This window comes from Cucurbita moschata, unplaced genomic scaffold (assembly GCF_002738365.1).
Source record: "Cucurbita moschata cultivar Rifu unplaced genomic scaffold, Cmos_1.0 Cmo_Scf00048, whole genome shotgun sequence".
NCBI classification, from domain to species: Eukaryota; Viridiplantae; Streptophyta; class Magnoliopsida; order Cucurbitales; family Cucurbitaceae; genus Cucurbita; species Cucurbita moschata.
Genome location: NW_019268564.1, coordinates 1302256 through 1327540, shown reverse-complemented (window position 1 = coordinate 1327540; position 25285 = coordinate 1302256). Strand labels below are relative to the sequence as shown.

The 25285-nt window shown below is 40.1% G+C and overlaps 7 protein-coding genes across 8 annotated transcripts in view; 1 reads left to right on the top strand and 6 right to left on the bottom strand.

Annotated features, from left to right (window-relative positions):
- Positions 1–2227: 2227 nt before the first annotated feature.
- LOC111435071 (expansin-like A2) lies at positions 2228–3595 on the bottom strand. The gene is made up of 4 exons (XM_023072400.1): positions 3478–3595; positions 3248–3360; positions 2828–3006; positions 2228–2749 (listed from the first exon to the last, which is right to left on the bottom strand). The coding sequence occupies exons 1-4, from the start codon at positions 3590–3592 to the stop codon at positions 2350–2352; spliced, it is 807 nt and encodes a 268-aa protein (XP_022928168.1). The 5' UTR covers positions 3593–3595; the 3' UTR covers positions 2228–2349.
- A 1702-nt stretch (positions 3596–5297) lies between these two features.
- Positions 5298–7239, bottom strand: LOC111435072 (expansin-like A2). Its single transcript, XM_023072401.1, has 5 exons — positions 7125–7239; positions 6895–7007; positions 5898–6076; positions 5686–5818; positions 5298–5605 (listed from the first exon to the last, which is right to left on the bottom strand). The coding sequence occupies exons 1-5, from the start codon at positions 7237–7239 to the stop codon at positions 5351–5353; spliced, it is 795 nt and encodes a 264-aa protein (XP_022928169.1). The 3' UTR covers positions 5298–5350.
- Positions 7240–7833: 594 nt separating this feature from the next.
- LOC111435259 (expansin-like A2) lies at positions 7834–10132 on the bottom strand. Of its 2 annotated transcripts, none has more exons than XM_023072681.1 (5): positions 9992–10132; positions 9808–9917; positions 8828–9009; positions 8273–8405; positions 7834–8185 (listed from the first exon to the last, which is right to left on the bottom strand). In XM_023072681.1, exons 1-5 carry the CDS (start codon positions 10104–10106, stop codon positions 7934–7936), a joined length of 792 nt encoding a protein of 263 aa, XP_022928449.1. In that variant the 5' UTR covers positions 10107–10132; the 3' UTR covers positions 7834–7933. The 2 variants fall into 2 exon arrangements, with proteins under 2 accessions (XP_022928449.1, XP_022928451.1); XM_023072683.1 differs by having other exon boundaries at positions 8311–8405.
- A 3047-nt stretch (positions 10133–13179) lies between these two features.
- Positions 13180–13944, top strand: LOC111435273 (auxin-responsive protein SAUR68-like). Its single transcript, XM_023072707.1, has one exon. It carries the CDS (start codon positions 13432–13434, stop codon positions 13870–13872), a length of 441 nt encoding a protein of 146 aa, XP_022928475.1. The 5' UTR covers positions 13180–13431; the 3' UTR covers positions 13873–13944.
- A 2388-nt stretch (positions 13945–16332) lies between these two features.
- LOC111435243 lies at positions 16333–19225 on the bottom strand. The gene is made up of 3 exons (XM_023072659.1): positions 18716–19225; positions 17706–17891; positions 16333–16745 (listed from the first exon to the last, which is right to left on the bottom strand). Exons 1-3 carry the CDS (start codon positions 19178–19180, stop codon positions 16455–16457), a joined length of 942 nt encoding a protein of 313 aa, XP_022928427.1. The 5' UTR covers positions 19181–19225; the 3' UTR covers positions 16333–16454.
- Positions 19226–20848: 1623 nt separating this feature from the next.
- LOC111435281 (signal recognition particle 43 kDa protein, chloroplastic-like) lies at positions 20849–22272 on the bottom strand. The gene has a single exon (XM_023072720.1). The coding sequence runs from the start codon at positions 22242–22244 to the stop codon at positions 20958–20960; it is 1287 nt and encodes a 428-aa protein (XP_022928488.1). The 5' UTR covers positions 22245–22272; the 3' UTR covers positions 20849–20957.
- Positions 22273–23911: 1639 nt separating this feature from the next.
- LOC111435306 (coiled-coil domain-containing protein 124-like) overlaps positions 23912–25285 on the bottom strand; it is a 4247-nt gene continuing 2873 nt past the window's right edge. Inside the window, exons 2-3 of the mRNA XM_023072751.1 lie at positions 24278–24397; positions 23912–24186 (exon numbers count right to left, since the gene is read on the bottom strand). Coding sequence (XP_022928519.1) covers positions 24172–24186; positions 24278–24397 — 135 coding nt within the window. The 3' untranslated portion in view covers positions 23912–24171. The remainder of the gene's footprint in view (positions 24187–24277; positions 24398–25285) is intronic.

Here is a 25285-nt window from a genome sequence, read left to right as displayed (position 1 = left end):
TTTTTTTTTTTTTTTTTTTTTTTTTTCTTTTGGATGCTCGTGTTTTTGGTTGAATCAGTCTAATGAATTTTGGTCTTTGCTTGATTTTTGGTGTGAGATCTCACGTTGGTTGGAGAGGAGAATGAAACATTTCTTGTAAGGGTGGGGAAATATCTCCCTAATAGACGCAGTTTTTGGTGTGAGATCCCACGTTGGTTGGAGAGGAGAATGAAACATTTCTTGTAAGGGTGGGGAAATATCTCCCTAATAGACGCGTAATGGAGAAGTCCAGAAGGAAAAATCAAGTTGAAGAGGAGAATGAAGCATTTTTTATAAGGGCGTGGAAACATCTCCCTAATAGACACGTAATGGGGAAGCCCATAAGAAAAAACCAGGTTGAAGAAGAGAACGAAACATTTCTTATAAGGGTGTGGAAACATCTCCCTAATAGACGCGTAATGGGGAAGCCCAGAAGGAAAAACCAGGTTGAAGAAGAGAACGAAGCATTTCTTATAAGGGTGTGGCAACATTTCCCTAATAGACGCATAATGGGGGAGCCTAGAAGGAAAAACCCAGTTGAAGACGAGAACGAAACATTTCTTATAAGGGTGTGGAAACATCTCCCTAATAGACGTGTAATGGAAAAGCCTAGAAGGAAAAACCTAGTTGAAGAGGAGAACGAAACATTTTTTATAAGTGTGTGGAAACATCTCCCTAATAGACGTGTAATGGGGAAGCCTAGAAGGAAAAATCTGGTTGAAGACGAAAACGAAACATTTCTTATAAGGGTGTGGAAACATCTCCGTAATAGGGCCATAATAGAGAAGTTCAGAAGAAAAAACCTAAAAACCTTGAGGGGAAGCTCAAAAGGGAAATCCCGAAGAGGACAGTATATGGATGAGTACTTGTTCCGTTGCGTAACTCTGAAAGATGGGTTTTAAAATCGTGAGATTGATAGTAATACATAGGCTAACGAGGATAGAGGAGAACGAAACTCTGAAAGATGTGTTTTAAAGCCCAGCGGTAGAGGGGAATAAAGGGTTTAATTTTTGAAGTCATCGAGTCTTTAACCAATTGGACCAAGTCTTAAAGAGAAAATTCACTCGATTGGGTTTGAAAAAACAAACAAAAAGAAAAACGGTTTTTTTCATGTTGTCAAAGAGTTGAAAGTGGTTTTTCGTGTTTTCAAAGAGTTGAAGAATGAAAATAGATAGCGAGTACCTAATCGAATTGATCGGGCCCTGTAGAACAAAGGTTCAAGTCTATCGGTTTGTTAGGATGCCTCAGCTACATACATCACTACTTTCACTTGACACATATCCTGATGATAAACGACTCTTTCGTGTTGTCAAAGAATTGAACAATGAAAATAGATGGCGAGTGCCTAATCGAATTGATTGAGTCATGTAGGAACAAGATTCAAGTATACCGGTCTGTTAGGATGCCTCAACTGCATACATCACTGTGCTTCCACTTGTGTCGGGTCTTAAAACTTCTATTGCTCCATCCCCGGAGGGGCAAAGAACCCATCGTTGTCTCGGCTGTCTACTAAAAAGGCTCTAGGGAAGTCGAAATAGAGAGCACTCATCTTGGGGTGGACTTACTACTTAGATGCTTTCAGCAGTTATTCGCTCCGCACTTGCTACCCAGTGTTTACCGTGGGAATGATAACTGATACACCAGAGGTGCATCCTTCTTGGTTCTCTCGTACTAGGGAAAGGTCCTCTCAATTCTCTAACGCCCACATCGGATATCTTGGGGTGGGCTTACTACTTAGATGCTTACAGCAGTTATTCGCTTCGCATTTGGCTGCCCAGCGTTTACCATAGGAATGATAACTAATACACCAGAGGTGCATCCTTCTCGATTCTCTCGTACTAGGGAAAGGTCCTCTCAATTCTCTAACGCCCACATCAGATATGGACCAAACTATCTCACAACGTTCTTAACCCAGATCACGCACCGCTTTAATAGGTAAATCCTCTCATACCAAGGAAAGGTCCTCCCAATTCTCTAACGCCCACACCAGATATGGACCGAACTATCTCACAACGTTCTAAATCCAGCTTACGACATTTTAATCTCATCTTTTACGGAGGGTGTTTTTAGAGTATACCGAATCAATATAGCTATCCTCAACGTAATTTCACAATCAATATTGAAGCTAGAAGGTTTCTTATTAATTGGTTGAGGATGTTGAAGATAGGCTATCGATGCTCAAGCTATAGTAGGATGAGACAAGATAAAAAAAAACAACCGACATAAATTTTGGACTTTTATTGTTTCTTTTTAATGTAAGGGTAAAACGAAATTTCACAAGTCAATGCATGTGTTTATGTCTAGTTATAAAACATATATTTGTTGGAGCAATCAAGCACCTTCTCCCGCCCAATGCTTATCAGCACACTGATCATCTGGACAATTCTCTTTCGCCACGTCATCAATTTGAACTCCAGTATCGTAAACCTGCCCAGGTCTCCAATCAGCAGGAAACACGTACTTCGACCATATCCACTTCCCATCAAATCCAGAAGTCACCACAAATCGCAATTGCAACGGTCCTTCCGATACGGGACGCTTCGTGTCCCAAACAGCTCCATAGTTCCGAGCCATCATACCCCAATTCGATTCACCCACCTTAGCTATATCTATGCCTACTATTTCGGTTTGGCCACCTTGGTAAAGCAATTTCATGGCTAAATAAGTGGGAGGTTTGCTCATCTCTTCCACTCTAACCATCAAGTTCTTGTTTTTGTACTCACAAGGAACCCTTCAAAAACAAAAAAACCACTAAAATTATGAGCCTCAATCGATTGAACATGAAAAAGTAGGTCAATTATGAGCCAACCTTTTGAATTCAACGTCCACAACTCCTTCAATAATAAGCAATTCCTCTTTGCCACTCAAAGCCATTTCACTAAAAGCCTTCTTGCTAATTACAAGGTCAGTTTGAGAGCTCTCATTGCCATCCGTCACAACAATCTTGGTGCCTTCTTTGTTGCATAGTGCCTCATTTTTACACCTTACCTGCACAAACCCGACACTTTCACGTCATGACGATTCAAATCTAGGAAATGTTAAGAATAACGACGCTCCATAACAGTATGATATTGTCCACTTTGAGCAGAAGCTATCCCAACTCTCCCAAAAGGCCTCGTGTCAATAGAGATGTATTCCTTACTTATAAATTCATGATCATTCCCTATATTAGCCACGCAGGACCCTCCTAACAATTGAGACAAAGGGAAGGGATTGGTGAGAAGTTTACTTGAAAGCAGGCGCCACAGCCAGCGCCGTGGCCGTAAAGAGTAGCCGTGATAGCCGAGAAGTGGCCATTTGAGAGCTCCGAGGTAAGATTGCCATAGCCACAAGCGCCTCTAACTACAAGAAATGAAACAAACCCAATTGGTTAAATGTGAAAATTTGATCTGGGTCGGCCTTAGATCGGACTTTAATAGCGGAAAAGTCCAAGAATTCAAAGGGGGATTGGAATTTTACGTTCACCGTCGGACTCGACCTGGTAGAAGGCGGCTTTGGCCTGATGAAGACAACGATCACAGGCAGCGGCAGAGGAGACAATGGTGAGGAAGAGAAGAGGGAGGAAGAAGGGCATTTTTGTGATGGGGAAGGAAGAGGGAGGGAGAGGTTTATATAGGTGATGAATGGTCGTTGATGGAAGACAGGTGTCATTTACCAAAAGGGTAAAGGAAAGATTTTAAGGCATTTTTTTGTTGATTTTACTTTTTCATCGGATCTATGATGACCAAGTTTAAACATCATGGTCAACATTTCCCTTTATTTTGGTCGGATGTTCTTTTTTTTTATCCCATAATACTTTTTTTTTGTTTATTTTTTATTTTAAAAATAGTTATTTTAAAATTTTTTAACCATAAAAAAAATCATAATAAATCAATATATTTCCTAATATTCAAGTGTATATATATATATATAAAATATGTGTTAAGGGACGTGGTGGAGAATTGGATGGGAAGGAGAATATAATCAATCTCATCTTCGGTGTGTTAAGGGACGTGGTGGAGAATTTGATGGGGACGGGAATATAATCTCATCTTCGGCCCCATTTATGTAACGGGAAAAAAATGTTCTCCACTCTTCCCTCGTCCTGTAAAATGGACATGTCTAGATAAATTCATATACTAACGAAAAATTCTCTATAGAGGTGATGAAGTGAAAAGGTGGCTAACGTGGTCGCTTGACAAGTGAAGTCGAGGTGATGAAGTGAAGCCGCTTCGACGATTTTTCGTGTGTTGGCAATGCAAGGTGTAATACAGTTTGATCTCCATAAAAGACAATCGATGACACTCTTTGGGTGAGATGACTTGAATGTGAAGGAACAAAAAGGTAGAATCAAACGCGGTAAGAGAAAGAGGGGAATTTTGAGAGTTGAAATGAGTTGTGTGTACCGCACCAACAGCTGTGTGCCATTCTTTTGCTTCGACTTTGCTGATTTGGGACTTTTCTAAAACCCTTTTCTTTTTCAAAGCGATCTTATTCTAGGTGTGGGATGAAATCCGACCATCTCGAGACAAAGCATAGAGGTCTCGTTAGCTTGTCGTACCTGAATGGTTCTATAACAGCTCAAGTCCACGGCTAGTAGATAGGTATTGTCGTCAATCTCACGATCATGCTTGTGCACCCTCTTGAGGCCCAGTGTCACGATCATGCTTGTCTAAGGCATGTTGCCCATGGCCGCATGCATGCCTTGGACAAACATGCCGAAACCTTTGCCTTGTACTCTTTTATTGCTTTCTGTAGACATAAAATGTCAACTTCTCCCTATTGCTTTCTCTCTCTCTCTTTTTCCAAAACCTTTCTCCCCTACTTTCTAAGATCTTCTCTTGAAATCGAGACCCGAGCTTTGTATTCATGTTGCCTAGAAACCAAATCCGCTGTCTAGAGTGGGTGCCGCACAATCGCCAAATCCGCTGCTTAGAAACCGCGATTGTGACTCCCAGTATCCTCGCTGACACTAGTACACTGTCTAGTGTCTGGCTCCGATACAATTTGTACTAGCTTTGCTAGTGGATATTGTTTAGCCACACGATTTTAAAACGTGTCTACTAGGGAAAGGCTTCCGTTCTGTTCCCCTCCCCGAACGATGCAGGACCTCACAAGTATGTTATATATATTTAAACTCATTGAGCTATATTCAAGTTTAACGACATTATTTTATACCATTAGTAAATTTTAACAATTTAACAAATTTGAGAAGGAGATTAATATGATTTGATTGGCTTTATTTAATGATTAACTACAAAATCTTACCATAAAAGGTAGAATCAAATTGATTTTTTTTCACCCTAGTAGGGTTATTTAGAAATTTGAAGATTGTATCTATAAATACTATAAACTAAGCCCAATGCTGATGGGCACACTGATCATTTGAACAACTCTCTTTAGCCAGGTCGTTGATTTGAACTCCAGTGTCGTAAATTTGCCCATGTCTCCAATCAATGGGAAGCACAGACTTTGTCTCGATCCACTTCTTATCAAACCCAGAAGTCACCATAAACCGCAAGTGCAATGGTCCATCCGGTACGTGATGTTTCGAGTTCCAAACAGCTCCATAGTTGCGAGCCATCGGAGCCCAATTCGATTCACCCACCTAAATCATAACACATTTTCAAACTCCACGATAAATAAAACCCATATCGTGTTCGTTGTAAGATTTTGTTTAGGCGTCACCTTAGCGATCTCTATGCTTGCTATTTCGGTTTGGCCACCTTGGTAAAGCAATTTGATGGCTAAATAAGTGGGATATTTGCTCATCTCTTCCACTCTAACCATCAAGTTCTTGTCTTTGTGCTCACAAGGAACCCTACAAAAACAAAAAAAACCACTAAAATTATGAGCCTCAAACGATTGAACATGAAAAAGTAGGTCAATTATGAGCAAACCTTTTGAATTCAACGTCCACAACTCCTTCAATAATAAGCAATTCCCCTTTGCCACTCAAAGCCATTTCACTAAAAGCCTTCTTGCTAATTACAAGGCCTGTTTGAGAGCTCTCATTGCCATCCGTTACAACAATCTGGGTGCCTTCTTTGTTGCACATTGCCTCGTTTTTACACCTTACCTGCACAAATCCGACATTTTCAGGTCAGAAAAGGTTGGGAATAACGACTCTCTACAATAGTATGATATTGTCTAGTTTGTCTAGTTTAAGCATACGCTCTCATGAATTTAGGTCTTATACCAATGAAAATGTATTCATTTAACCATTAACGAAAGAGAAGATAAGGTCATTCCATTTCGACAAAAGACCCACACCAAGTTCTATAGTTTTGGGTCTGCTATCCCGATCATGATTTTCCTACCCCAGAGGGAAAAGTTCTTTCTTTTTCGGCCAGTTGTGGGCGAGGAGGGATTCAAACTCTCGACACCGTGGTTCATAGCCACGTGCTCTAATCGTCTGAACTACAGGCCCCACCCCATCTCCACTAGATCTGTTCTCAGGGTACCCTAAAAAAAAAAAAGAATCTTTCCTCTCCCCACCATTTGCCATTTTCGGTTAAGAAGATGAGTCGAAAAGAGGATGCTTCACTTCTTGGATCTGTTCCCGGGGTACCCTAAAAAAAAAATGAATCTTTCCTCTCCCCACCAATTGCCATTTCGGGTTAAGAATATGAGTTGAAAAGAGGATTCTTCACTTCTTTCTCTTATTCAAAAGAGTGCATGAGACTGCATAGACTTTCGGATCTTGCATGGTTCCTAAGCTAAGTGATAAAAGAAAGAACTCAATCTTCTTTCCTTTTTTTTTTTTTATTACCTCCCTCACATATGTATTAAGACCGAATCCAATTCGATTTCTAAAAAGAAAACTCATGATCATTCCGTAAATTAGACAAGTGGAACTCCCTCCCAGACAAAGTGAGGGATTGTTGAGAAGTTTACACGAAAGCAGGTGCCACAACCAGCACCGTGGCCGTAAAGAGTAGCTGTGATAGCCGAGAAGTAGCCATTTGAGAGCCCCAAGGTGAGATTGCCATAGCCACAGGCGCCTCTAACTGCAAGAAATGAAACAAACCCAGTTATTTAAATGTGAAAACTTGATCTGGGTCGGCCTTGAATCGGACTTTAATAGCGGAAAAGTCGAAGAATTTAAAGGGGGATTGGAGTTTTACGTTCACCGTCGGACTCGACCTGGTAGAAGGCGGCTTTGGCGTGATGAAGACAACGATCACAGGCAGCGGCGGAGGAGGCAAGGGAAAGGAAGAGTAGAGGGAGGAGGAAAGCCATTGTTGTGAGGATTTGAAGTGAAGAAGGAAGAGGAGAGAGGTTTATATAGGTGGTGAATGGACGTTGGTGGCAAACACGTGGCATTTACCAATGGGGAAAGGGAAGATTTTAAGGCATTTCTTTAGATTGGTTGACTAACTAATTTTTTTCAATATAGTATATATATATATATATATATAATATATATACATATAATATGTGTTTAAAATATATTTATATTAAGCAGAGTGAAGATAGAGCAGGTGGGTGAATTGGGCAGAGACGGGAAATATAGTTTAATCCTTGGCCCCAATTATTTAACCGTAAAAAATTGTTTTCACTCTCTCTTCTCATCGAGTGTAACAACCCATGCTCAGGATTCGTTCTCATCTAAACGTGGTCTTACCTCTCTTTTACTCAAGTATCACATACCACTAACTTCCGCTTTAGGTCGTTTCCAAACCACATCTTATTGGGAGATGTATCGCTCTTATACCATTTATAATGATGTAACGACTCATCAAGGTGTCGAATCTAAATCTAAATCATGATTATGGGTCGTTACAAAGGTGTCACTACAATAAAGGTTCAATATTTTGAAATTTAAGGATCAAATAGAAACTAAACCGTAAGTTCCATGATTGCATTATCATTTATTTGATGTCAACAACGACAAAAGCGTTTTTTCAACCAAATGGTCATCGTATGGTCTTTATCACCAATGCCCTTCATCACATTTTCTACAGCTCTCTTGTCCTTTGGCAATGGCATCCATCTGAACTCCAAGGTCGTAGATCATCCCCGGCTTCCAGTCCGCCGGAACCACCCGCTCCGCTGTCACCCACATCCCGTCGAACCCTGAAATCACTCTTAGTTGAAACACCACCGCCGCCTCCGGTGCCGTGTCTATTTCCCACACCGCCGTCCCATGCCTTCTGCTCATGAAGAACGTACTTCCCCAATCCACCTTTTATGCCAATAATATTCATCAACTTAGTTTATTTTCGCTCTTACTTTTTTATCAAAAGATCAGAAATTTGAATCCCGAACTTACCGGACGCAGGTGAACCAGTAGAATATCAGTCTGCCCACCTTGATATAGGAACTTAACAGCCATGTGATGGGGCTTTTGGCTTGACTCTTCAATTCTTACTGACAGATTTTGTTTTTTGTATTCACATGGTATCCTGCAAAACCATGCACAACCCATAAATATAAACCCTTATTTTAAAATTACGTTCTTTTCTAGTTTCCCTCAAAAAAATTTAAAAACACCTAGAGAACGAATTCCACACCCTTATAAAGAATGTTTCGTTCTCCTCCTCATTCGATGTGGGATCTTACAAATGGTATCAGAGCCAGACACTGAACGATGTGCCAGCGAGGAGGCTGAGCCCCAAAGGGATGGACACGAGACAGTATGCTAATAAGGACGCTGGGCCATGAAGGGAGGTAGATTGGAGCATCCCGCATCCATTGGAGAAGGGAATGAGATCCCACGTTAGTTGAAGAGGAGAAGGAAACATTCTTTATAAAGGTGTGAAAACCTTTGAGGGAAGTTTAAAGAAGATAATATCTGTTAGCGGTAGACTTGTACTAAAAATCTAACCTTTTGTATTCAACGTCGAGAGTCGTGCGCTTGAAGATATTGTAATGTTGGCCCTTTTGAGCCAACGCAGAAAAAGCTTTCTTACTCAAAACAAGATCAGTTCTATTGGTGTGTAGATTCAGATCAGTCAAAATGAGTTTGGTCCCAGATGTGCTGCAAAGTTTCTTGTCTTTGCACCTCATCTGCAGCAGTGTATATCCATAAAATGAGTTGAATCGAATCAAACAATTATATCCAAAGGTATGTGTGTGTGAGATCCCACAGGCTCGTGGGATTGACGTGAGGGGGTGGGGATGGCTATATTTCCGAGCTATTATAAATGATATCAAAACTAGACACCGAGCAATGTGTCAACAAAGAAGCTGAACCCCGAAGGGGGTGGACAGGAGACGGTGTGCCAGCAAGGATGCTGGGCCTCGAAGGAGGTGGATTATGAGATTCCGCATCGATTGGGGAGAAGAACGAAGCCTTTTTTTTTATAAGGGTACGGAAACTTCTCCCTAGTATATGCATTTTAAAAACTTTGAAAGGAAGCACGAAAGAGAAAACTCAAATAAGACAATTCTACTAAAGGTGGGCTTGGGTTGTTACAGTGTCAGAGTGATTTTTGTAATGTTTTATGTCCACGAGTCATACTAGGGTTTGGAATTCGAATTCAACGCCAAATGATCTGAACATTCATATCTATCTCATATGACATGATCACATTACCTACTTATCTTGAATTAACAGCGAAAACTTTTTCCACAAATCCCAAATCATTTTAATATAGTTTCAGAAAACCTATAAACTAATTCAATCTACAAAATTGATAATCCAAATCCCAAATCATTTTAATATAGTTTCACAAATCCCAAATCATTTTAATAAATTGATAATCCAACCCAGCCCTACAAAGTTAACTTGGGTAGATCAAATTCTTCAAGTCACTCAATTTTTTAAACGTCTCTAACGGTCACGGTTCAGAAGTTACATTTTACCTGATAGCATGCGCCACAACGAACGCCCTCCTTGTAAAGGGACGGCACGCCAGCAGCGAGGTGTCCGTCGAGGAAGCCAAGGGCTAAGGAGCCATAGCCACAAGCCCCAGCTGCAAATGATAGCAAATTATTGAAGAAAAGTACTAAAAGAAGAGAAAATCTAAGGTTTTAAGAAGAATTGTACATGAAAGTGTTGAATCATTTGAGATATAGGCAGTCTTGGAGTGGTGGAGACAGCGATCACAGGCAGAAGCTGATGAGGCGAGGAAGAACAAGAGAAGGCAAAGGAATAAGCCCATTTTTGGATGGAGTTTAAGAGGAGAAGCTAATGGGTTTTTATAGAAGAAGAGCCATTGGATAATGTGTTCCCAATGAGGTTTGTTTATGATTTTAAGGTAATGTGTTTCACGTGGAGAGATGGGAGTTTGTTCCCACCGACTCTATGAGCTTCGTGGATGATTCTCATCAATTTTGAGAACAAAAAAACATTGAGAATGTGAAGCATGAGAGTATGAATTTTTATATATATAAATCGAAACCGTTTTGTTGATGCTGAAATCGAGTTAATCGGGCTTATTAGGTCGGGTCGAGTTCAAACGCTCTGCTAAAATAGTTATTTACGAGAGAGATCTCGTGTATTAGTGTGGTGTTGTACTTAACACATTCTGATGTTTAAGTTGATATCGAGTATAAAGTGGTATCGAGTTGAACACAGGTTAAATTACTTAAGTTCAATGAAGAGTAGGTTTTCATATTTACGAGGGTTTGTTGTGTTAGTGAGAGAGATGTCGGATGCCTTAGCCTTGGTTTATTGGCTTGTCTAAGGTATCTTTCTCTTTTGGATCTAGGGTTTAGAGTCTAGGGTTTAGGGTTTAGCTTGATCTTCCAAGGCTTTCGAGGATATGATTCTTCCAAGCTCGATCTTTTTCTTTTGACTGCTTAGCCACTCTCCCCTTCCTGGGCCGAGGCCCGTTTCAATGGGTTCTAAGGAGGGCCGCACCCTGGGTCTCGTTAGGGCAGCTGCTCGTTTAGTATTGCTTTGGCTTCGCCGTCTGTATCTTATAGAATATGGAGATTCTCCCAAGTCGAATTCGACACCTACCTTTTCTCTGTCGAACCTTCTAACACAGAGGACCATGTGGTTATTGGTGCTAACGGTGCTATAAACATTCATTTAAAATATTTTTTAAAAAAAACAACATAGACGTAAATGTTCATAATATAATGTAAGAGTTACAAAATAAACATAAATGCAACTACCTTAACATTGGTTTCATGACCTTCATCTATAAGAGTGTCTGATTCGTTCATATGTCCCTCTTTTGCTCAAGCGACAGACGCCCACGAAGAAAAAAAAGACAAATTCTGTTCTATTGCTAAAACAAACCAAGACACACATTGTCTTCCTTGTTGTGTCACATGGCTTTGCCTCCCCACGTGTCATCGCCTTTAAATTTTTACTGTGTTTTGTTATTTATTTTTCAGACATAGGCAGCTTTCATCAACATATGAAAATTGACGGCTGTGATAAAAACTAGAAACAACTGCCTCCAATAATAATCACCCTTTATTTTATTTTTAAAAAGTGAAAATTTTCTTAATTATGCTCAATTTTTTCACCATTTTTATATCTCTGTAATTATGATCCAAGTACTCTGTTACACATCATCGTAAAACGCATCTGTTAGGAAGAGATTTCCACGTACTTATAAGAAATGTTTCGTTTCTTTCTCCAATTGATATGAGATCTCATATCATTGGTAACGATTTTGATCCAAAAGTAACAGTAAAGGTACTAATTTTTTTTTGAAAGTTTAAGGATAACATGGGTTTGGAAAGAACGACGTGCCAACCATGGGCTTATGATCAAAACGACGTGCCCACCACGGGCTTATGATCAAGATGAGTTGGAAAGAAAAGGAAGAACTTTGAACAAAAATGAAGAAAAAAAATCACAAAAAGATCATATGGGTTTGGAGATGTTAAAATGACAAAACCCATAAATGCATAGCACAAGTAGATTTGGTTTGGTGTCGGAGGGAGGACAAGAAGAACAGCTAAAGACCAATTTGATGTTGGGAATTGTGAAGACACTTCGAGTAAGAGCCCATGGGATTTTGGGGCATAATGCTATACTATGTTACCCATTATAAACCACACAAGTTGTTGCTTGGATAGGCCTTTGTTTGACACAATTGTCTCTAGTACCCTTTTCTTCAATGTCCCTCGTTGCTCGTCTTTTCAAACATTTGGTCAAGAATTTATGTCTTAGCCAGTTAAACTATACTAAAGTTAACGATATATAGAAAGGTGTTGATATCGATACTCTTATAAGAATAGTTGATTGTTAATGAAAGTTGACTTTTATTACTATGAGATCTCACATCGGTTGGAGAGGAAACAAAACATTTCCTATTAGGGTGTGAAAGTCTCTCTCTAATGAACGTGTTTTAAAATCGTTAAGCTAACGACGATACGTAACGGGTCAAGCGAACAATATTTGTTAGCAATGGGCTTGACTATTACAAATGCTATCAAAGCTAGGCACCGAACAATGTGCCAGCGAGGAGGCTAGTCCCAAAGGAAGGTGCATTATGAGATCTCACATTGGTTGGAGAGGGGAACGAAGCATTCCTTATAAGGGTATGGAAGTCTCTCCCAAGTGGGTGCGTTTTAAAATTGTGAGGCTGACGACAATACGTAACGGGCAAAAGCGGACAATATTTGCTAACAGTGGGCTTGAACTGTTTCAAATGGTATCAAAGCCAAACATCAAACAGTGTGCCAGCGATGACCCTAGCCCTCAAGGGGTGTCAACTATGAGATCCCCCACTTTGGTTGGAGAGGGGAACGAAGCATTCCTTATAAGGGTGTAGAAGTCTCTCCCTAATGGGCACGTTTTAAAATCGCAAGACTGACAGCAATACGTAATAGGCCAAAGCAGACAATATCTATAGCTTGAACTGTTTCAAATAGTATCAGAGCCAGGCATTGAGCGGTATGTTAGCGAGGACACTGGCCCTCAAGAGGTGTGCACTGTGAGATCCCACATCGATTGGAGAGGAAAATGAAACATTTCTTATAAGAAAGTAGAAATCTCTCCCCCTATCTTCTTCTACTCTAGTTTACTTACATTACCTCATCGTTCTTGCTAAGTATACATTCCAAGATTCACGAGTCACAACCCGGATTTCTTCCCTAAACGAATCAACAAAAGAAATGCAATTAAATTTCCACTTTTTAGATAGAAAATGAGCTAGAATTGAGCATATAAAAGACATTGTCACTACCCATATTAGAATTGAAATAATTGATCAAGGGTAAGAGTTCATGATCCTCCTAATATCTACTCATCATCTTCCATCTCATGTGGCTACCATTTCTTGTAGTGAATCAAAATCTATGGACCCAACTTTGTCTTCAATCAAAACAAGAACAAAACCAGATGAATTGAACCCAATTTCATGAACAAATTTTAAGAACACCCCACCTTCATTTCTTCTTCCCCCAACATTCACATGGCTATGCACCCATCAATCCACTTTATGTTCATATTTCTATATAAAATTAACACCAAAACCCTTCTCCATTACAACATCCAATAGAGAAAAAAAAACAAAAAAAATGGTAACTCCCCCCAAAACCCTAATTAAAATTGCCCGGAAGTGGCAGAAGGTGGCGGCCGCCGCCGAGCGCCGCCGGAAGATCTCGCTGCCAAGATCAAGAAGCTCCTCCACGGTGGCCGATAAGGGTCATTTTGTGGTCTACACGGTGGATCAAAAACGGTGTGTTTTGCCGTTGAGGTATTTGGGGAGCTATGTTTTGAGGGAGTTGTTGAAGATGTCGGAGGAGGAGTTTGGTCTGCCGGCGGATGGTCCCATAAAGCTGCCGTGTGAGGCGGCGTTTATGGAGTATGCTGTGTATTTGATACGACGACATGTCGACCTTGAAGTGGAACGTGCTCTGGTTTTGTCGGTTGCTCCTGCAGCGAAATTGTCGTGTGGTTCTAGTTTGTTTTGGTCGGCGGCGCCCGCGGCGGAAGATGGCCGGCCGGTGATGATTTAAGGTTTTGAGGTTGTATGGTTTAGATACAATTTTGTAAAGGAATTTGGATTTTGTAGTAATCATGATTATTGACTTAATTAATCTAGTTTATGATTTTTTTTTTAATTTCATCATTATTGTGAGACAATCAAATTACTACAATTTAAATGTCGATGTACACCCAGTACAAAATGGTCAGTTTCGTGAGACATACACTAGAGGTGCATCCTTCCCGATCCTCTTATACGAGGGAAAGGTCTTCTCAATGCTCTAATGCCTACACTGGATATGGACCAAACTATCTCATGACATTCTGAACCCAGCTCACGAATTGCTTTAATGGGCGAATTGTCCAACCCTTGGAACATACTACAGTCCCAGGTGGCGAAGAGTCGACATCGAGGTGTCAAATCTTCTCGTTGATGTGAGTTCTTGGGGAAGATCAGTCTGTTATCCCTAGAATAACTTTTATCCATTGAGCGACGTCCCTTCTACTTGGCACTGTCGGATCGCTAAGGTTGACTTTTGTCCTTGCTCGATGAGTGGGTCTTGTAGTCAAGCTCCCTTATGCCTTTGCACTTGAAGGTCAATCTCTGTCTAGCCCGAGGAAACCTTTGCACACCTCTGTTACCTTTTGGGAGATCAACACCCCATAGAAACTATCTACATAAGACTCTCCCTTGGCTCGTAGGTCCTGACACACCTAGCTCTTCCAAACTAGTATCTCACTAATGGTTGGGCTCTTAGGGAAGATCAGTCCGTTATCCCTAGAATAACTTTTATCCATTGAGCGATATCCCTTTCACTCAGCACTGTCGGATCACTAAGACTGACTTTTGTCCCTACTCGATGAGTGGGTCTTGCAGTCAATCTCCCTTATGCCTTTGCACTTGAGGGTCAATCTCCATCTGGCCCGAGAGACCTTTGCACGCCTACGTTACCTTTTGGGAGCCCTACGCCCCATAGAAACTATCTACCTGAGACTATCCCTTGGTCCATAGGTCCTAACACAAGATTAGAATTCTAGCTCTTCCCAAGTGGATATTTCACTGATGGCTCTAGCCCTCCGGAAGGGAGCCTTCTTGACCCTCCACCTAAGCTACACAAGAAAGGTCACAAACTAACTCGAATTTATGTCACTTCTGACTGTGTGTACATGTGAATGTTTGCTGAATCCACCACACCTAAATGGTGTGAAAGTTATCTTATTTATAATCAAATAAATTACAAGGATATGGAAATAGTAATAAATGGAAATAACAATAAATGGAAAGATACTATAGTAATAAGGCAAATGTTAGATATTTGCCTTATAATAAAATATCAAATATAATATATATGGTAAACTATAATTTATTACTAAATATCCTTAACACCCCACCGCAAGCTAAGCGTCGGATTTAAACGAACGTGAAGCTTGAATCTGAAAAATTCAAAGAGGTTGAGAAACACTTTTCGCAAAAATGTTAACAACCTGGTTCAAAGGAGGCGTAGAGAAACACTTTCTTGGCCATCGAAAACTGCAGAGAGATCGCCGCTCAGCAGCGATGCTGCCTTGGCTTCGGTGAGAATATGTCTAACCCATGAAGAGGGATTGTCGTTTAGCGACGATGCTGACTTGGCTCTGGTGAGAATATGTCTAACCCCAAGAAGTAGAAGGGGAAACCTAGAGCAAGGGACAAAGACAATGTTGAAGCCGGAAGAGTCGCCACATTGGGCGAATGAGCCAATTTTGGCGAGAAGGGCAGCTGGAAGAGTCGCCACATTGGGGCGAAGGAGCCAATTTTGGCGAGAAGGGCAGTGGCAACTTGGTTGGCGAAGATGCCAGGGCGCCGCGAAGATGCCAGTGCGGCGCCCAGATTCCAAAGGTAAATCTCTGCAGAAGGTCGATGGGCTTATTGAGATTCTGTATATTTTCGAAGAGGAATGCTGATGAAGATCCTAAGATTAGGGTTTTTGTGAAGGATGAAGGAAAAATTGGGAAGAAAATGAAAGAGGCTATGTTTGGAAAAGGTGAGGTTGTATGTACAGAGTATGGCGAAGGATGATTTGGAGGTCAAAAAGGTGGAGCCAAAGAATAATCAATCGACTCTGCATGTGACAGCCATGACGACTGCCCCTGCGGCATCAAAGACAACAGTGGTGGTGGAGAAGAACAGTAGAAGATTTCAAAAGCCATTGAAAAGAAAGGATCTAGGTTGCTAAACCAAAATGACTCTGATACCATGTGAATGTTTGCTTAATCCACCACACCTAAATGGTGTGAAAGTTATCTTATTTATAATCAAATAAATTACAAGGATATGGAAATAGTAATAAATGGAAATAACAATAAATGGAAAGATACCTATAGTAATAAGGCAAATGTTAGATATTTGCCTTATAATAAAATATCAAATATAATATATATGGTAAACTATAATTTATTACTAAATATCCTTAACAGTACATATTTCGCGACAACCCTAGTCAGTCTCGATCTAAAAAAGTCAAAATCTTTACCGATAAACATAAACAAGTAGGAAATTACAAAGACGATTCTCTCAAAAGCAGCTCAGTATATACAAAATTTCATAATCTCACCCAAAAGGAGAATACGAAGCTCAATTATAAGTACAAGTTTTATTGAAAGAGTGTGATTTCCCAAGCTTTTTGTTACTAAGAGTCACAGGACATGTAATCTTTGTATGGAATGTGGACTTCACCAGCCTCCCTAGAATGTAAGCTCGCGACCTCACGGCCACCGTCAAGTTCAGCAGCACCTCGACCCCGTCTTGTCGCTGGTCTCGCCAGTTCCCGATCGCCGAGATCCCGCCGTAGAGCGGGACCTGGTGCCCCGACACGGACGTCGTCACCTTACGAGAGCTTTGCCTCTTTTGGTAGAACTCCTCCATCTGGTGAACAGTTTCCACATTTGGTCCATCAATGGCTCACGCTCGTGACAATAATTGGATTTAGTACACCTAATGTTTGGTCAAATATAAAGTACTAAAGGGTTTTGGTATTATTCCCCTTTAAATATATATATATATATATATACCCACCCACATACATATATGAGTGGGCGTATTCATGGGTTGAATCAAGTACGGTTGAGACATTTTTTAGATTCAATTTAATTGTTCGAGTTTTAATTTAAAATTTTATTTATAAGTTATTCGAAAATAGAAATAAAAAAAGATAATTAAAAATTGAAAAAATTATAATAAGTAAAAAAGAATAAAAAATTCAATTAATAAGAATCAACCTATTCCAAAAAGTTGGTTCGGTTGAACTCATATTAATTTTAGAGAAACTCGTGAATCAACCTGATTCATAAAAGTTGATTCGGTTTCAACTCAAATTAATTTTAGAGAAGCTCGTAAATCAACCTAATTCATAAAGTTGGTTCGGTTCAAGTCAAATTAATTCTAGAGGAGATCGTGAATCAACCTAATATTTAATAAAGTTGGTTCGGTTCAACTCAATCAGACACCTGAATAACCTAACCCATAAGGTTAAAATCTAACTCAACCTAAACCCATGTAAGTGAAAAGACTAAAATGCCCTTACTTTTATCTCCCAACGGCTAAATTACAAAAAAAAGACCATGGGAAAAGAGACTACAAGTGTTCAGAGTTTCAGACACTTGATTGCGAGTTGTAATCGTCACTACTCCCAATGTCTGAAAAGTCTCATCCAAAATAAATTAAAATTAATAATAAAATTTAAATTTTAAAAAAATTATATTATTTTTTCCATAATTTCTGATTGCTAAACGACGTGCCCACCATTTTATAATATTAAATTACGAATAAATTAAATTAAAGCGTAATTAAAATTGGAATTAAAGGGGGGGTAATTTAGTAAATTACCTGGCCCGAAGCTATTTGAAGCTGGAAATAATGGAGCTGAAAAGGAGTGGAGCTGACGTGGACCCCGAAAAACGTGGCAGGATTTTTGTACGTGATCCTGACCGTTGAATTTAGTGACATCAGATCCGTTGCCACACCTCCCGGATCACTCCCTGCCTGTACGTTAAACTTCTCGAACACCATGCTCTGTAATATGTTCCAAAATTTATTTATCCTTTTTCATAATTTATTAATATTTTTTAAACACTTTTCAGCCTTAAAGTTTATTAAATTAATTTAATTTAATTATGCTCCAATTTTATAATCCTTCATAAACCCTAAATTTATTAAACTCGATCGACTTTTAAACACGGACTCATCTATTACTTGACTATGTGCTCGGTTCTCTATCCTGGCCGATTACTAGGTCAAACCATGTTTAATTTGTAACGTCATGTATTAAATTCAGATCAGGCTGGTCCCGACATTCTCCTGCAACATGGTCACATTATTTACATCTTGTTCCTAAGAGTGAAGACTATCCTCATGAACCAACACGAGTCCTTTCAGCAGGAACATATACTTATAACTAAAGATTTATTAACTAAACTCGTCCAAACGCCTCCTAAGATCAAAATTATCTTATGGGTCTTTGTGACTTCAATCTATCTCTCTAAAATTTGACTCGGTTTTTCGTCCTTACGGATTACTAAGCCAACCCATGGTTAATTTGTAACGACTCGTGACTAAGACTGAAAACTATCCCCATAAACGAGCAGGGAGTTATTCCAGCATGTTTTGTACCAAATAGAGACTTTCTAACGAAAGATTTGTTAACTAAACTCGACCAAACGTCGCCTAAGATCAAACTTATCTTATGGGTCGTTGTGGGTCATCGTGACTACAAGCTCTATCTAAAATTTGACTCAGGTTCTTCGTCTATGTCGATTACTAAGTCAAACCATGGTTAATTAGTAAATTATTAAATTAATTATTACTTGAAAATAAAATAAAATTTTAAAAATAATTACCTGAACGAGAATTTGTGGGTGGAAGGACTTGCTGGCGCCCCAGAGGATGAGGGAAAAAACAGTGAAAAGAAGAACAAACAGCACAAACAAAAACAAGTACAACCGGAACTTCCGGTTCCATTTCGAATCCCGATCACCGTCGTTGTCGCCGTCGTCGTCGTCGTCCTCCTCCTCGTCGTAGCCCGGCGGCCGGTGAAGCTTCCTCCACGCGGAGAGATTCCCGTTCCGATTCATATTGTTCTTAAGCGACGCTGAGAATCGTGAGGTCGACGACTCACGAGAATGGTGGATTGGCGAAGCGTGGTAAAAAGGGTGCGGCGGCGATCCCATAGGGCTCGAACCGTATGACATTTTCTCGACGTCGTGGTTCGAAGGGCTCTGCACGTAGTACAGCGGCCGGCGCGGCGATCGCGCCGGTGAGGACTGGTCCACGCTGGTGACCTCCGAGTACGATTTGGCGTGCATCGTGCAAGGACGCCGAGAGAAAAATGAAACGAAAGTGTTTGAAAACAGGGGAAAACAGGGGTTTTAATAGTGACGGGAAGTTCACGCGCTTTGTAGCGCGTGGGGAAGTAAGGGATTGGGATGTTTTTCTATGGGAGTGCAAGAATGTTGAAGAGATGAAGAGTCCCTTGGTTCTAATGTTCCCCTTTATTATGTAACAATTAAACCTATCCAACTCGGCTTTCTAACCTACATTTGGCTTACCCGACATCGAATTTCAAACACGGATTAAAATATTCATTGATATACTGAAAATATGTGAGATCCCACATCGGTTGGAGAGGGGAACGAAGCATTTCTTGTAAAGGTGTAGAAACCTCTCCCTAACAGACGTTTTAGAATTGTGGGGCTGACGTCGATGTATAACGAGTCAAAGTGAATAATATTTGTTAATTGTCGACTTGGGCCACTTTTTCATGGGCATTATAGCATGTGTATTGTCCAGGGCATGATGACTTGACGTCATCCTCACCTTCCTCAAGCTTATCACTGGTAGTCTGCTTAGGGTTCCAACTTCAAGGGTTGGTAACTAAACACGAGGTTGCGCTCGTTGTGGGACTTAACCTAACACCTTATAGAACGAGCTGACGACAGCCATGTAGCACTGGTGTCTGCATTTCGGAAGGCACCTCTCTTTCAACAATCATCGTGATTTTACGTTTGATTTAAAATTTAGGCTTGACATGTCGCGAATTCTTTTGAAGAGAGGGGTGCTTTCGAGTACACAGACACAAATGATGCATGGTTGTCGTGACTTCGTGCTGTAGAGTGTTAGGTTAAGTCACACACCGAACATAATTTAAAATTTGATTAATCCTCCTGAAATTAATCAACTACTGTAGTTTCTTTTTTATGTTTTATTCAATCAATTTTACTTAGATTAACAAGTTCATCAATTTTGTTGACTTTTTATTGTTGTCAATTTCATTGACTTTTAGGTTGCAACCATTTCAATATTTTTATTTTCTAATATTTAATAAAAATTTATTTTCTTTATCAAGACATTGCATATTTGGTAAATATTAAAATATCGATATAAAAACACGGTCTAACGTTCTAAACTTAAAATAATACGTTAAATTATAAATTTAATCTCTCAAAATTTAATTTCACTAATTTTAATCTAAATAATTCATAAAAAACAATTTCTATTATTTAAAATGGTAATTTATTTAAAAATATAGGATGAAATTTATAATTTAATGATAATATTTGTTTTGTCAAAGAAAGTGGGAAAAGCCGGCGGCCGGCCGGCCGGCCGACCGGCTGTTTGAGATTTGAGTTAAGGGTTTGTTCGGCCCGCAAATGTAAATGGACGGGCTGACCGTTGACTTATTCAGCCACTGGGCCCACCAATTTATTACGACCCATTTTTATAATAAATTAATAATATATTAATTTTCATCCCACCTCATTTTTCAACCTTGAAAGATTCCTTTCCTTTTATTCCATTTTCCTATTTACCCAAAATAAATTAATTAATAAAAATACATATAAATTTTTTATTTTATTTTATTTCAAAATATCCTGAGATTAAAAAAAAAAAGATTTTAAATGGAAGGATATTAATGAAAATTCAAGTAATTTAGAAGTCAAACATGAAGAAGAATAAAGGTCAACCCATGATTACTCAATCGCCAAAAGAACCAATTTAAAAGATAAGGTAAGCGAATGGTGTTTTTTTTTTTTTTTTTAAATAATAATAATAATAACCTAAATAAAACAAAAAGGCCTTTTCTCATGGGCCGCCGTTACTGGACTGGGCCTCAAGATCCGAAATGGGCCCAGGCCCAACAGACTTCTGACCGGTTTCAAACTCCGTAACCAAATCCGAATCCACGTTACCCTCAGGCTCCCACGTGGCATCCTCAATATCCGTCCATTTCACAAGATACTCCATCTTCCCGTCGTCCCCAACTCTCTTTCCGACCACCGCTTCCGCCACCGCGTACTCCAATCCGGCTTCGAAATCCGCCACCAAATCCTCCGCAATCAGCGCCGCTTTCACCCATTCATTATCTTCTCCGTCCTTCCACTTCACCAGATACTCCAAATTCTCCCCCTTCCCCCTCTTCTCCAGCAGCTCCTCCACCTCCGCGAACTCGAAAACCACTCTCTCCAGCGCTCCGATCACTCTCTCCAGCCCTAACCTCCTTGCAAATTGAACCCTCGGCGTCGCTTTCACAATCTCCCTAGCCAGGACTAATGGCGTCCGACCCTTGTCGTCTTGCACCTCCGGATCTGCTCCCAATTCCAGTAATAGCTCCACCGTGCCGGGTTTTACGTAGCCGGCGGCCATATGCAGAGCAGTGAACCCGCCGCTCTTGTCGCGGTGGTCGAGATCCGCGCCGGCCTCAGCTAAAATTCTAATGCAAGGCTCCGACCCGAGTCCAGCGACGAAGAGGAGTGCGGTTCTGCCGTCTTCGTCCACAGCGTTGAAATCGCGGCTGTCAGCGGCGTCGATAAGTGACTTGAGGGCGGATTCGTCGGCTTTCTTGGCGGCGGTCCACCAGGGGGTTTCGTACTCAGCGACGACGTCTTTAGCGATGAAATCGGAAGGGACCCACGACGGAGAATGCCCGTCTTTCCATTTAATTAGATACTCCATTCCGGTAGCGTCGGCCAGGGCGCGGCTGCCGATGATTCCGTCGACCTCGCCGTAGGATTCGTCGTCTTCCGGGAAGTTATCCGGTTGCTGGGTTTGTTGAGTGAGGGGCTCGTTGACAGCGTAGGCGGTGAAAGATTTGAAGGTGCGGCGGAGATGGAGATGGAGAATTGGAGAGGGGAGTTTAGGGAGAGGGGGTTTAGGGGGAAGTTTGAGGCGGGAGAGTGACTGGTTGACGAAGACGGCGTCCATGGCGGGAGAGAAAGCAGTGGCGGAGCTGATGGCGGAATGTGGTTGTGAAGGAAGTGGAAGAAGGGTCGCAGAGAGGGAACGGTGTCGTTTTGTCGAGGTGGGGACTGGATAATCTGATCGGAGATGAGGAATTGTGGATAAGAAACTCCATCCATTCGCGGCTCTCATTTGCTTACAGGATTCTAAATGTTTTTTTTTCTTTAATTTAATTTCGAGTATTTTTAAGTTATAATTTTGAGATAAAACTAATAAAAATATTCCTAAATTCTTAAAAATAACATTATTTTAAAAAAAAGTCAAAAATAAAAAATGCTTCTAAAAACAAATATGGATAATAAAAAAAAATTAATAAATCCATGCGTCTAGATCAATTAGTTCAAACCTCGACTCATCTCACAGAACAACTATTTGACAATCCGTCAAAAGTGGGAAACTTGTATGAAAAATAAGAAAGATTGGTAACTATCCCGAATTCACCTGATAATAATTATCACAGATTTGCGCCTAAACGATAACTATCTATCTTAGCTGCAACATTGAAGAGATAGAACGAGCATACAACAATTAAACTGCAACATCAGTCAACTCAAGAGAGGAATAACATAGTAGAAGGCCCTACGTTAAACAATGATCAAGTAAAGTGCACTAAAAAAGAACTTTAGAACGAGAAGCAAGAGCTTCTAATCTTGCCATTTGATTGGCATCAAGCATCCATGAATGAGTAGAGAAAAAACGAACATCTTTATAACCTAGAGGGCATTTGTACGTATCACCGTCAGTTTCACGGTTTTAAAACGCGTCTGTTAGGGAGAGTTTTACGCACCCGTACAAGGAATGTTTCGTTCCCCTCTCCATTCGATGCGGTATCTCACAATCCACTCCTAAAAGCCAGAGTCCTCGCTGACGCACCGTCCAGTGTCTAGCTCTAATACCATTTGTAACAGCCCACGCACACCACTAGCAAATGTTGTCCATTTTAACCCGTTACATATCATCGTTAGCTCCACGGTTTTAAACCGCGTTCGTTAGGGAGAAGTTTCCACACTTTTATAAGAAATGTTTCGTTTCCCTCTCCAACCGATAATGAGATCTCACATCATTAAGCACTTAAATGGATGGAAAGCAAAGAGAAGTGAAAAGTATACCTCAGTATGGAAAAAGCACTCTAGCATGTAAGGTTCACATCTAGATCATAGTATTTTGGTTAGATAGTCAATTATAGACAGACATCAAGAAGTTATATCCTTCTTTATGACTTCCAAAATGCAGCCTCTAAACCAATGTACCATATTTCAGAATCTCCGAGGTAAGATCGAAACGAACTAAACCATTTCTTAAAACCTTATGACTTCCAAAATGCAGCCTCTAAACCAATGTACCATATTTCAGAATCTCCGAGGTAAGATCGAAACGAACTAAACCATTTCTTAAAACCTTATGACTTCCAAAATGCAGCCTCTAAACCAATGTACCATATTTCAGAATCTCCGAGGTAAGATCGAAACGAACTAAACCATTTCTTAAAACCTTATGACTTCCAAAATGCAGCCTCTAAACCAATGTACCATATTTCAGAATCTCCGAGGTAAGATCGAAACGAACTAAACCATTTCTTAAAACCTTATGACTTCCAAAATGCAGCCTCTAAACCAATGTACCATATTTCGGAATCTCCGAGGTAAGATCGAAACAAACTAAACCATTTCTTAAAACCTTATGACTTCCAAAATGCAGCCTCTAAACCAAAGTACCATATTTCGGAATCTCCGAGGTAAGATCGAAACGAACCAAACCATTTCTTACAACCTCAAGGATTCACTTAAATGCCTATGCACCAAATGCAACAGAACCAAGGTCATAATATTGATTCTTATTGTACAACACAGGACCCAAAACTATTTATATGCATTTACGAGAGACCCATGCCATAGTATGCAACAGAGAGACGAAGACCCATTAGCAATCTAAACATTCCAGGATACAACTGAACTGAAAAGGAATTGGTCAGATTTTGAACTATGACAGAAGTTTAGCAAATAGACTTAAAACTCAAGGGATAGTCCGGCCTCCCCCTTGTTGAAGGACATGGATCCAATCACTCTGCTGCAACCTACCACCACAAAATTTAAAAGCGTGCACGGTTCTAAGGAAGAAGGAGAGCCAGAATAATGTTCTTTAAAAAAACTTGTACGTTAAGCTACCTGATTAAGAGGGTTGTCAGGAGACTTCTTCCATAGCTTCCATATCATGTCCTTGTACTGATTGTGAGTAAGACCAGGTTTCTCTTCCTTCAGCCTGGGGAGCTCAGCTTCTTCAAAAGCCTAATCATCAGAACACCAGGGGCAAAGAAAACTCAGTAACAGTACATTTTTATTTTATAGGAAACATCAGGGTTTTAATTTTATCCCCTCAAATGGGTTTAATTTAACTGAAGTCGCTTTGTCCTTTCGGTATTTCGTATAATTCCAACAAAACTGTCCAACGATCCAAGTTTGTTGCGAAGATCTAACAACTCCCACAAGAACCAAATAATTGAAATTGCAGTGAAAACTTGGAGAGAAAAGTAGAATGCAATATCCTAGGTAACTCGAGGAACTTGGACACCTCCCTCTAGACTCAAATTGTGAGATCCCACATCGGTTGGGGAAGATAACGAAACATTCTTTATAAGGGTGTGAAAACCTCTCCCTAGCAGACACGTTTTAAAAACCTCAAGAGAAAGTCCAAAGAGGACAATATCTGCTGGCGGTGGGCTTGAGCTGTTACACAACTGAACAAACCACAGCTTTTCTTCTCACCTTACTTATAACCATCTCCCACCTATAAATTCCTAAGCTGATGACTAATATGCTCCTAAATATCCCGATGACATTCATTAATTATTATTGTTAAGAGTTTTTCACTGGCAGTATTGAGTTGGTAGGCAATAGATTTAGATGAAAAATATCCTGAGTTTCATGTTTCCAAAGCTTGTGGTCTCAATTTTATGAATAATTAACCACTTCACCTCCATCCAAAATAGTTGATCGATAATCTATGAACTTCTCAGGAGGGGGCAAGTTTTTTTTTTAAATGTGAAACAAAGCATTTAGTTGATGATATGAACAGAAAAGGGCAAGTTGTTAAAACAAGAACAAATAATTTAACATGATTCTTAAAAAAAAAAAAAAAAAAAAAAAAAAAAAAAAAAAAAAAAAAAAAAAAAAAAA